The sequence below is a fragment of the Erigeron canadensis genome, chromosome 9 (genome assembly GCF_010389155.1).
Source record: "Erigeron canadensis isolate Cc75 chromosome 9, C_canadensis_v1, whole genome shotgun sequence".
Taxonomy (NCBI): Eukaryota; Viridiplantae; Streptophyta; class Magnoliopsida; order Asterales; family Asteraceae; genus Erigeron; species Erigeron canadensis.
The window spans coordinates 36401332-36414980 of record NC_057769.1 but is presented as its reverse complement, the minus strand read 5'-3'; the positions used below and the strand labels follow the sequence as shown (position 1 = coordinate 36414980).

The 13649-nt window shown below is 31.5% G+C and overlaps 1 protein-coding gene across 1 annotated transcript; it reads right to left on the bottom strand.

Annotated features, from left to right (window-relative positions):
• Nucleotides 1-433: 433 nt before the first annotated feature.
• LOC122583743 lies at nucleotides 434-9771 on the bottom strand. The gene is made up of 5 exons (XM_043756119.1): nucleotides 8839-9771; nucleotides 7418-8446; nucleotides 1363-2382; nucleotides 564-1199; nucleotides 434-493 (listed from the first exon to the last, which is right to left on the bottom strand). Exons 1-5 carry the CDS (start codon nucleotides 9769-9771, stop codon nucleotides 434-436), a joined length of 3678 nt encoding a protein of 1225 aa, XP_043612054.1.
• Nucleotides 9772-13649: the final 3878 nt, after the last annotated feature.

Below are 13649 nucleotides of genomic sequence, written 5' to 3'. Positions count from 1 at the left end.
CTAATCTCAAATGTTGAGTTGAACTTCCATATGATTAGCAGCTGCCTCAATTGATCCGGAGTTCTGCAATACAATTATATCATCATGTACGTGATTAGTATCTCTAATTAGCTATATATATTGAACATCGGAAACTTACCCCATTCATCTACTGATGCATCCTTTTGTATCTCATTATACGTATATCTCACTAATCTTTTGTTTACTGATACTTTAATGAATACATAATACTGGTTTGTAGAACTATATACAAAAGATATGAGAGGAAGTCAGCTTTTGCATAACTATATATGAGAACTTACTTGGAATTCCCGGGCCTCCTTAAGTTGTTGTAAAACTTCTTTTGCTGTTGGTCGTTTTTCTCTATCGTCGTGTAAGCACCGGTAGGCAATCTTTTGAAATGTAGTCAATGCTTCGGGCACCATCTGTTCCTTTAGAGCCTCAAATACCACGTCATCATGTTTTCCTTTTTCAAAGCTCTCTTTGATGAAACCTGGTAGATACTGACCTTTATGTTTACGGATCTCAAACGTTGATGTGCCGCACATGATCTCAAACAAAACCACCCCAAATGAATAAATATCAGATTCTTTGGTTAAGAAACCTGATTTTAAGTAAAGGGGGTCCAGGTAGCCTCGTGTGCCACACGCATGATCAATGACATAGTCTGTTTCCTGATTAATTGGACTTATCAACGAAAGCCCAAAATCAGCAAGTTTTGCATCCCACTCATCATTTAATAGAATGTTTGGAGTTTTGATGTCCCTATGTATCACTATTGCTTGTTTTCCGGCTCCTCCATGAAGGAAAGCCAGCGCCGTTGCAACATGAATACATATATTAAGTCGTTTCATCCATGTAAGATGAGCATCCTTCAGATACCTATCAAGACTTCCTCGAGACGCGTACTCGTAAACAATAATTTTCGCATCTTTTTCGTCACAATATCCCACAAGAGGGATGATATTCTTATGTTTATACTCAAACAAAATTTGGAGCTCAGCCCTAAATTGTTGTTCACCTTGACCAAGCCTTGTATCCAATCGCTTTGCAACAATGGTATTGAACCCATCACCTTGTGGTACTTTTCCTCTATAAACGTTCCCAAATCCTCCTTTACCAATGCAATTGTCATTATGAAAGTTTTCTGTGGCCAGTTCAATGTCGTGGAATGACATTATGAAGTTATCCTTGTTTTCCTGTAATCAGTCACGAGACACCAGTATATACATAATACATTGATATATAACAATGTCAACTTTGAAGATTAATTATCGTTATCACTATGTGTTCTAAAATAATTACCAGCTAGCTAGCGGGGATCAAAATTCTGATAATGAAATTAAAGGTTGACTTAATTACCTGAAAGAATAAGGCATCTTTAAGCTCTTGGATGACTGCTCTCATTGTTGGACGTTGGTTTTGAGTTTTTGCTATGCACGCGTGTGCAATTTTAACAAATTTCTCCAATGAATCTTTGTTTGGTCCAATGTTTAGAATAAAGCCGTTTTCGCCCCTTTGTTCCTTTAATAGAGGATCTATCATTTCCGTTAGCGTTCCCTCTCGGATGCATCGTCTTGCCACATACGCCAGCCCTTTTTCAGTCTGTTTTTTATATATCGGGTCATAGGCTGACCTCCCACATAGAACTTCAAACAGAATTACTCCAAAACCATATACATCTGATTCTCGTTTCACCTTACCAGTCTTTCTATATTCTGGATCCTGGTATTCATAAGTAGTTGAAAAAGGAGGGTCATAGAGAGCTTCATTGTATTGATTAGGAGGCAGGAATACAGAGTAGCGAAAGTCAATAATTTTTGCCCCCCAATTCTCGTCCACTGCAATGTTGCGGCTCCTAATATCAAGGTGTATTATTGTCTTTTGGTCCTCCATCTCAGTATGAAGGTAATTCAATGCATTTGCAACATCCAGGCAGATTTTCAAACGTCTCGCCCAAGTAAGATAATGCCTCGTCTCTTTGGCTCTAGGGTGCCAAAACTCGGATAGGTATTCCTTAGAAAGATGCTCAACGATAAGGATCATCTCAGAACCTTCAACACAAAATCCAAGTAGTTTAGCTATGCTTGGATGCTTGCAAGTGTCGAGCATTTGAATTTCCGTAAAGAACATCTTTTTTATATTATCGTATTTTCCTGGGAGGTAGCGTTTTATAACTACTGTGTTGCATGTCCAACACATATCACTTTTATTCTTTCCTTCCATGATTGAAGAATTTTCTGTAACAAAATGCTTGAGTTCTGCTTTGTAGTATGAATATGATTGGTTCGGGGCATTCAGTATCATGTATGCCATGGAAAAGTTATCGGTGGCCAACATTATATCTCCTAGGGGAATCTTCAAGTGTTCCAATTTCTTTATCTGTAACGATATGAAATGCGCGGAATGTAAGTAGTTATGCCCGAAAAGTTATAGTGTGTTATATCTGTAACGATATGACACAAAAGGGTTAATGCAATTATTTTGAGGTTGTAATTAAAAATTTGAACTCATCTAATACTCTTTTCTTTTTTCATAAAAAAATTTAAAACGTTGTTATATATATATATAAAATAAGAAGGTACCTTAAGGAGAGAAGAGTGACAAAATTCGTTTTTTTCTTTTTTTTTTTAACTTGGTTTTCTGAACTTATTTTCTTATTTTTTTTCACATTTTTTATTCTCTCTTTAATTAACTTATTCCATATAAAAGATTTTATATAATTTTAATTTTTGTTTTTTCAAAGGTCGTAGCCCGAAAGCTATAGGTGAATCCTCTCGACTTATGACGGAGCCATAATAGCTAAAGGCGAATCCCGTTAGGTAGATCATCCCATCACCGATCACCCCCTATGACCTGTCACCTTCTATGACCTATCACTCCCACCAGCTACCCCTTATTAACATCCTTAAGGGCGAAGCCCCTACCGTACCCTTACATATATAACTCACTAACTCGGTTTAGAAAATTTTATTTATTTATTTAATTTTTTTTATGGATTGAATTCATTTAAAAAAGAATGAAAAAAATTGAAAAAAATCAAAAAAACAAGTTAAAAAAAAAATCTAATTCTAATATTATGTATTTATTATTATATTTCTATACTACAAAATATAATACGTACATGACAAATTTATATTAAAATATAAAACATGATTACAATAAAATAACTTAAATTCATAATCTATATTTTTTTACAATACCTAACGTAATATATATTTCTAGTTTATATTAATGTATAATTTAACATAAATATAAGTATTTAATAAAATATATTGTTTAACACAAATGTACATAGAAGAAAAAGAGACTTACAATTTACAAGAAAGATATGCAGAGTCGGAAGCACCAGTTTGTGTGTATATATATATATATTGTAGATAGATTGTAGATCTCTAAATATACATAAAAGGAGAAACCTTAAATCCAAATAAAGAAGTTTGAAGCATGGGATTAAACTCAACTTCTAATTAAAATCATTGAATCAAAATGCTGATGTCATATACATTTTATAACTCTTTTAGATTTAATTTTAATTTAATAAAATTAAATATGATCATTAGTTATGGAAGGCAATTGTCTACATCTTGTAATTATAGAAAGTAACTATTTTAATGATATAGTTATATAAAATAATTCTTAAAATTTATATTATCTTTATTAAAATCACTTATCCAGTTTCTTTTATTATTATTTCAGATTGAGAAGTGATCCCTACACAACTTATTTTTACCATACACAACAAATATATGCATTACATGATTATATTGTACAACTATATAATGCACACAGTGTTGTATATGGCTAAAAATTGTTGTGTAGAGATCATTTCTCTTTCAGATTATGCTTAAACTTATTTAATTATATGTAAACAAATATAACATTAATGTTTTTCAATACCTTTTATTTACAATTTGTCAATATATAATATCATGAAAAATTAATATTTTATTATACATGTCTATCCGTGTATTACACGAAATATCTGTTTGCTTGTTCTCATGATTTGTAACCACTTATTTCCGTCACATTTGATCTCATATTTATAATTTTCGTAACTTCTTATTAGTTTTTATTATTTAATAAAATTATAAGTTTATAATCAAGCACTAGTTAAATGTAATCGTATTAATTGAAGCGACACGTTCCTAATAAAAATAATATTTTGTTCAACAAAACTTTAAGGGCTCATTTACCATAAAATTCAAAGGTGAACTTTTAATATAAAACAAACAATTTTTTTATACACATTAATTGTAGCTTTTAACCTTAAGTGTAGCCTTTAGGGCTGCAATTAATATTTTCTTTGTACATTTTAGCAAGGGGTCCCTTTTCAAGAATCGTTGCAATGAGGGTCTCTATTTTTAAAATTTTTGCCAAATTGGTCCATTTTTTACGGATCCGTTAAAGGTGGCCGTCAAGTGTACACGTATGCCACACGTGTGGGGGGGTATTTACATAATTTCTACCTCACAGGGACTCCCATTGCTAAAATGAAAAAACCACAGGGACCAATCTTGCAACTTTTTTAAAATTCTATTACTAAATAATACATTTTAACTTTTCTTTAAAAAAATAAATTTATTAAATAATTAACTCAAATACAATTTTTAACACTTTTTAACTTTTTCATGATTATTTGTTGTTAAAAAACTAAAAACATATTACCATTAAAAAATTTAAAAATTTTATTTAGTGATGGATTTTTAAAAATTGTAAGTTTATAAAACTTTTTAAAAAGTTAAAAGGTACCCTATTATTTAGTGATGGATTTTTAAAAATTATAAGTTTGTAAAACTTTTTAAAAAGTTAAAAGGTATTATTTAGTGATGAATTTTTAAAATTTGTAAGTTTATAAAACTTTCTACAAGTATTATAATAATTAATAATTAACTTAATTCAACAGATTGTAACATACAATTATCTGCTCATTAGGTCCCTAATAGTAAATTTATGTATATTTTTAAAATTTAACAATGGAGATATACCTTATATAAGTATATTTATTTTTGAAAGCTGATTTATATATAATTTTTGTTATTATATAAGATTAAATAAATAAATGATTGCATGTTAAGAATTTGATATTTATTATAAAAAAGCAACTCTATTCGAATAATATAAATGTCATATATGGTATTATAATTATATATTCTCGTCTCAAATACACAGGAAGTTAACAACATTTTTTGTAATAAAATATATTACTAAATAAATGCAAATAAAAAAGTTATAAATTCTAATTTACAAATATAAGAAAAATCAAACTAGTAATTTGATATTTGCCTTTAAGAACAAAATCATTTATATATTCTTAGAAAGTTATATACGTTATTATGTGAATTGGAGTTCATCATAAATTGAAGTATTTATAATTTTTAAAGTTTTTAATGGTAATATGTTTTTAGTTTTTTAACAAAAAATAATCATGAAAAGTTAAAAAGCATTAAAAATTATATTTAAGATAATTATTTAATAAAATTTATTTTTTTAATGGAAAAGTTAAAAGGTATTATTTAATGATGGATTTTTATAAAAGTTGCAAGATTGGTCCTTGTGGTTTTTCCATTTTAGCAATGGGGTCCCTGTGGGGTGAAAAGTACATAAATACCCCCACATGTGTGGCACACGTGCACAGTTGACGGCCACCTTTAACGGATCTGTTAAAATTGGACCATTTTTGCAAAACATTCTCAAAATAGGAACCCCATTGCGACTATTCTCAAAAAGAGACTCCGCTTTTTAAAATGTACAAACCACAGGGACCAATCTTGCAATTAACTTTTTTTTTTTTAAAAGAATAATGTACTTAATGCATAACTACATAGCTAGGAGTTTTATACTCCGTAATAATAACATAAACATAATTTAAATATGGCTGAAAATCCTTCCAGTTGTGTTTCAAACTAGAGAGTAAAGTTAAAAGGCATTATGATTCTAACCTTTAATTTTAATTTAAATATCAAGATCACCTAATTTTATCACTCAAGTTAAAAAACTCCATGGAATTTTCATCCTTTAAATATAAAAAAGAAGAGAATCTTACTGTTGGATTAGTCCACTTGAGTGCCAAATTTAACATAACTTTCATGAGTTCGTCGAAATCTTGAACCATATTCTGACGTTGAATCTAATAATATGGTGGTTAAAATATATTATTGTGTGAAAATGGCAAAATAATAATAATTTCATACAATAAAAGGACCTTACAGAATAATTATTCATCGATTCCTTAACTTCATTAGCAACATCCACCATATCTACGGTCTCTAAGTGCTCCTCCTTTATGATGTAATATGGCGATGAAATAAGTAAGATAATTATTTAGTTGGAGCGAAGATTTAAGTAAAAAAATATATAAAATAGTTGAAGTTGTGAAGATAAACTAGTCTTTTCAAATTTAAGATGGTTAAAGAAGGATGTATAAATGTTTGGGAGAAGATTCTCTCCTATTAATTTCTCAACTTAAGTTAAGTTGAAAAATCTTGACTTTTAAACGAAAGTCAAAGGTTAATTTTTAATAATTCATTTTTAAATTTTGACATTTGATTTTCATTTAAATGTCAAGATTACCTTAACATGATTAATCATGTTAAAATAACTTGAAAGAATCCTATCCAATATAATTGTGCCATGAGAATATATTTGCGAAGGTCCTGTGTCATTCATAATGTATCCTAAACAGTACACTTGTCAACAAATTTTAATTAATCGTACATCACTAAAAATATTTTATATATATTGTTGTGTTGTACAACACTTTAAAAATTAGTTAATATTTTATTGAACGACACAAAGATTTTATTAAAAACAACTAACCAACAAGGCACTAGCAGTCAAAATACAACAAATTTATAGTTAATTACTCCTTCCGTCTCAATAAACTTGTCCACTTGTAAATTTTAAAAGTCAAACTTTACGAACTTTGACCGTAATTTTTTTTGTTTATGTTATATAAAATTTTATAAAACTTATATGAATTAAGTGTGTGTTAGATGCGTGTTCTGTTGGTATAACTTTCATCAACTAATATATAACACATAAAAATATTTATGGTCAAATTTCATAAAATTTTACTTTCAAATTTTAAAGAATGTGGACATATGGAGTACTACTTTATTATCATTAATTTGAGATATTCTTGATCCATATCCCATAAGTTGTAGACTTGTAGTCTGAATTAGTTTATTTATATGTGGGACTGTGGGAGCGCTTTTATTCAAATATTTGCATCATGATTCATGGAAACATATTTTCAGAAGTCTTCCTTAATTTCTTTTAAATTATATCACTATCTATATAATTCACATTTCTTTTTTCAAAATTTATTGATAATTAAACAAATATTATAAGATTCGATAAAAAAAAAAAAGTTGAAATGATAAAATTAACATTTGAGTAAATTAAGGATTATTACCTGATAGGATAAGGCATCTTGAAGCTCCCGGATGACCACTTTCATTGTTGGCCGTTGGTCTTGACTTTCTGCTAAACAATTGTATGCAGTTTTTATGAATTTCTCCAAAGAATTTTTGTTTAGCCTTCTAAACAAGTTTTCACCACTTTCTTCCTTTAAATTTGGATCTATCATTTCCTTTAGTAGTGTTGCATCTTGAAAATTTCGTCGTGCCACATACGCCAACCCATTGTCATTCTCCTTTAAGTATATGGGGTCATCGGCTAACCTCCCACATAAAACTTCGCACATAACTACTCCAAAACTGTAAACATCCGATTCTCTTTTCAGCTTACCAATACCCTTATATTCTGGATCTATATACTGTGGAATATTGCCGAAAGCAAAACGGTGATAGAGAGTGTCGTGATATTGATTTGGAGGCAGGAATACCGAGAACGATAAGTCGGTAATTTTTGCCCCCCAATTCTCGTCCAATGCAATCATGTAGCTGCTAATGTTACGGCATATTACCCTCTTTTGATCCTCCATCTCGGTATGAAGGTAATTCAATGCATTTGCCACATCGATGCAGATTTTCAAACGTTTTTCCCAAGTAAAAATATGCCTGTTAACGTCTTTGGACGCACACCGCAACCACGTTGCTAGGTATCCACTAGAAAGGTGCTCAACAACAAGGATCATTTCAGAACCTTCAACACAAAATCCAAGTAATTTGACTATGCTTGGATGCTTGCAAATATTAAACATATTCAATTCGGTAAAGAATACGTCTTCTGCTACGACTTTTTGTATGTCTTGTCCTAAGGCTTTTTCTGCTGGGAGATAGCGTTTTATAACTACTTTGTTGTGTGACCCATGTGAATCACTTTGTTTTTTAATGGAAGGATTTTTGGTATCAACATACTCGATATCTGCTATGTACAAGTCATAGTAATTGGTGCCCCTTATACAGTATTCCTCGGAAAAGTTATCACTGGCCAGTGTTATATCACTAAGGGGAATCTTCAAGTGCTCCAATTTTTGAATCTGTAACATTGTAAAAAAGCATTCTGAGACCCTAAACCTTTTCATCTATTACATAACAGACCCGAATTAAGTAGCCCAATATTTTGACCTCTATATCAACTCCATTTCTCAATATATATATCTCCAATTAATGATAAGTTGCTTGATAGATGACATTTTTCATCCTAATTAGATGCTATTAAAGGCTTTTTATCATTGAAAACAAATGTCGTTTATTTCTTCAAAAGGTTGACATTTTAACCTATTAAAGTAAATAATGATATTTGAAAAAAACATTATTCATAACTAAATAGCATTGGACAGGCTGTTAACATGCATCAGTTAGGCAAATGGAAAGTAATTAAGCAAAGAAAGAAGCCGGAATAATTAAAGACAGATCGAGGAGGTCTTACCAAGTTTTCAAGTTCTAGTGCTTTCTCAATTGCAACGACAATGTCGTCCATTTTTGGACGTTGTGCCCTGTCCTTGTTTAGACAAGAATATGCTTCTCTGGAGAACCAGGTGAGTGATTGCCGGCTCATTTGAGGCCGCAAATCCGGATGGATTACATCATTCAGTGATCCATTTTCAAAGTGAGATATGAACAATGGAGCCAAAAAACTATCATCCACATGATCTGGAATAAAAGCTTTCCTCCCGCATAATATTTCACATAAAACCACTCCAAACGAGTAGATATCCGACTTGTGACTTACACCTCCCTTTTTTTTAATCGACGGGTCCATATACCCTTTTGTGCCAATAGCTTCTGAGATGACAACCTGATCCTTTCGATTCACAGGTTGTTTGATAGATAATTCAAAACCAGATAGCTTGGCTTCAAATTTAGCATCTAATAACACTGTGGAGCTGTTGATGTTACGGTGTATGACACTATCACTTCGCCCCCCTTCACCGTTATGGATGCATCTCAACGCACGCGCAACTCCCACACATATCTTCAATCTTTGAATCCAGGTGAGGGTTGTTGGGTCGCTAAGATACATGGAGAGACTTCCCTTGGTGGCCTCATCCTTGTTTATGATGATCTTCTCACCATTCTCGTCACAAAACCCAATCATAGATACTATATTGTCATGTTTGAGGCTAGAAAGCACGGTAATCTCGGTCCAGAACTCAACAGATCCCTGTCGGTGATGCTTAGGATCTAGTCTCCGAGCAGCAATATTCACTATCTCTGCCCCGGACACCAAGAGTTGTCCTCTATAAACCTTTCCGAAACCACCTTCTCCGATGATGTATTCATCGTCAAAGTTGTTGGTGGCCTTTACTACCTCTTCTAGAGGGATTTGTAAGTGAGCAAACGGCGTAACCGTGGAGGCCATAATTTCTGGTTAATTACAAGAAATGCAAAGGGAATTGGGGCTACAATAATATATAAATCTGACGCCTGACGATATTATAAATTACCAACCTCACACACACATATAAATAGACCTTTTCTTTTCAAAAGCATGTGCAGATGTGCTAAACTGTCCATATATGATCGACGAGCCAAGTAATTTAAATTTAAATAATAACTTAACGGAGTATTATAATTTCATATATCAAGTTGATGAAGATATAAATGTTAAAACTATGTCAATATGTATACCTACATTTTAATTTACTGTTAGACAAGTCGTACGACTCATTTTGGTCAACGGACTGTTAGGATCGATCACCACAAAGGAAGAAATCAATAAGAAAAAGCAAAAGACATAATAATTTATTTGGTTCGACTCAATGAGTCTAACCCACTACTGCAAAATAACATTACAAACGTTGGATTACAAGAATGAAGACGCTCACTCTCAACAATCTATAAATCCTCACCAAAGTTCACTCTTTCCTAGAAACTCTCACCTCTCAACAATTTCTCACATAAAAATGAATTACATAAAACCTCAACTAATAACTCTTATTTATATAGGCAAGACACAAACGTATTTTTATACCTATACCAATGTGGGACAAAGACTTTGCGTCAATTACCATCACCACTACAAACAATATTGCATTTGTTCACACTTTTAAATGAGTGTGAACAAATTAAAAATTTTGTCACGCTTTTTAGTGTGTAGAAATATATTGAGTTAAAAGTGTATAGACATTTCTACACACTAAAAAGTGTGTGGAAATAAAAGTTCACACTTTTTAGTGTGAACTTTCATAATTATTTTGTCATACCTCATTTGTTCATGGTAACTTTTTTAGTTACCGTGGACAAATGAGATGTGACAAATTAATTATGAAAGTTCACATCAAAAAGTGTGAACTTTTATTTGTACACATTTTTTAGTGTGGAGAAATTTCCACACACTTTTTTTTTCAATATATTTCTACACGCTAAAAAGCGTGACAAAATTTTTAATTTGTTCACACTTATAAGTGTGAACAAATGCAATATGATTTGTAGTGCATGTACCAACCGAACAAGTGTGAAAAGAGGCAATATATTCTTGAAAACCAATTCCAAGTGTGAAGGAGACAATATATTCTTGAGTACAATCACAAATGTTATTAAAAATTTAAATATTGTAGCATTTCAGTATAATCTTTACGGTATTAATTAAGTATGCAATACATTGCATTCTTATTACTCTTGATTCTTAGTACAATGTGAAAGAATTGTACGACAACAACTTCATTTAAAGTTAAACAAGCATCGTATAATCCTTTACGGTCTGAACTCTTAAGTAAGCAATACATGCATTGTAAAAAGCCCCGGTATTAATTACGATATCGTTTAGGATGTCTTTTTCGACAGGGGTGAGTTTGGTTCGGTTTGGTGCGATTTATGGCTGAAACCAAAACCCGAATCAAAGGTCTCGGTTTTTGAAAATCAAAAACTATTGGATTCGGTTTTGGTTTGGTTCGGTTTTTTGGTTTTTTATTTAGGTTTGGATCGATTTTTGGTTTTTTTTTAATTTAGTACAAATATACCTTTTTATTCTGAAAGTTTTTGTTACTCATTTAAAGGTTATTGTGACCTATTAAATGAGTTGCTTTAATTTTGTCATTTTTCAATATAAAGATGTGGCTTATTACAATTACTTAATCTTCAAACGTGTGAAATAGCCAAGTGGTTATGACTAATGACCCATCAAAAACCAGAAAATATATTTTTGAAGTTACAAAGGTAACTAGAATTTATATTTATATCATCTAATAAAACAAACCACCTCTATTTTTTAAAAAACTTTGTCTTTGGAAATTTTTTTTTATTTTTCTCTTTTATTTACTAATTTAAACATTTTCATCTAATATACCTATAATCAGTGGCGGTACCAGAGGGGGGCAAGGGGTCCAATGCCCCCCTCAAAGTTTATATTTTGTCATGTATATTTAAATTTTTTTATAAATTTTAAAAAATTTCTAAATTATAGATTTAAAGATAACATGATATAAATTTGAAATAATCTAAAATATAATCTCTCCGTCTTATTAAAAGTATCACATTTTGAATATTCAGAATTTTTGTTTTGTAACTTTTACTTTAAATATATGTTTTTATGTTAGAGATTACTTTATGAAAATTATACTCAATGAATATATATATATATATATATATATATATATATAACTCAATCAATTTATATAAATTTCATCAATTATTCTATAACACAAACAAAAATATTTTAGGTCAAAGTTGAAACATAAAGATTTTAAAAATTCAAAATATGACACTTGTAATGGGACAGAAGGAGTATTTGTTATTCAGTTCGGTTGGGTTTTTTAGGTTCGCTTTTGAATATAAAACATAAACCCGACCAATTCGTTCGGATTTTCGAAAACCAAAACCAAACCAATAGGTTTAGTTCGGTCTTCGGTTTTATCACTTTGATTTTGTCGGGTTTTTTTGTTTTCGATTTTTCAGTTCAGTTTTTGTTCACTCTTACTTTTTGACATACATAAGTGTAACACCCCAAAGTTTTTAAGGTAAAAAAATTAACCCTTTTTGTAGTTTTGACATTAAATTAAGTTTTGTATTTTATTTTTGGATATGGGGTTAATTTAGTTGGAACTTTAGCGGATAGCGGGTAAAAATACCCACAATTTTGGCAAGGGGCGTGGCATGCCCATGGGGTGCCAGCCACTTCTTTTCTTTTGAGTCATCCTTCCACTCCACACCTTTCTTCTTCTCTAGACAAGGGGCGTGGCATGCCCATGGGTTGTACTACCTAGTGTTATTGTTGAAAATGAAAGTAACTCAATGACAAATGGGTTGAGTTTGGGTTTAGAATGACTAGTGATTGAGTATGATTAGGTTGAGCTAGTCAAGTTGTGAATGTAAGCTTATGCACTTTTATTATGATCATAGGTTAAAGCTTGTTTGTGCATTATCGTTTTAGCGTTATTGTTCAAGTTGCGGAGGAGGTGAGTATATTTGCATATCTTTATGTATACATTGGGTCAATTGACCACATTATGTTGAAGTTTGTTTATCCATGTGTGTTAATTGATATGGCGTAGGCCCATTTAGGGCATAGTGTTTATGAGGCCTAAGAACCTCCGGGCCTAAGAATCCCGATAGTTGTTATTGTTATGATTGTTTAGCTTATATGGATCCATGTATAGCGTTTAGTGCGCAAGGTAAGTGTAACAACCGTCACCCGAGCGACCGTCTGACTATACTTTTCCGTTCGAATAAGGTCAGTTTCCATCAAACCTAAGTCTAAAGACGTGAGATTCTATGGATTACATTATGATTAAGACATGTAATATTTATTCTATACTAGTGTTCTAGACTTTTCAAGACCTGGAGCGAATGTTTGAGGAAGACGAGCTGTCTAATAGAAATTCCTAAATAAAGATTTAAAATACTTTCGTGGGTCAAATATGGTCATGTGACTAGTCGTATTGTTCGTAATTCAAAATTATATCATAAAATATGGTTAAATTATTTCTATGACTTTCGGTGTTCGTCCAGTAAGCGAAAAGGACTAAAACCGTCAGGCGTTCCGTTAGTCTGACGAACCCCCCCCCCCCTTCCTTGGCCATGCCTATAAATACAAGGCAAGCCTTTTGCTCTCATTTTCCTTGTTTTGGTCGTTCACCTAGCCACACACACACTCAAGGCTTTCTTTCAAATTCTATCTTGCAAAAATCGCTTGATTTTGGTTCTAAACGCTTGCAAATCAATCAAGGCTTCAATCCCCGATCAAGAAACAAGTGAATATTATCATTTTCTACATCAAAACTTGTGTTTGTTCTGTTCTTA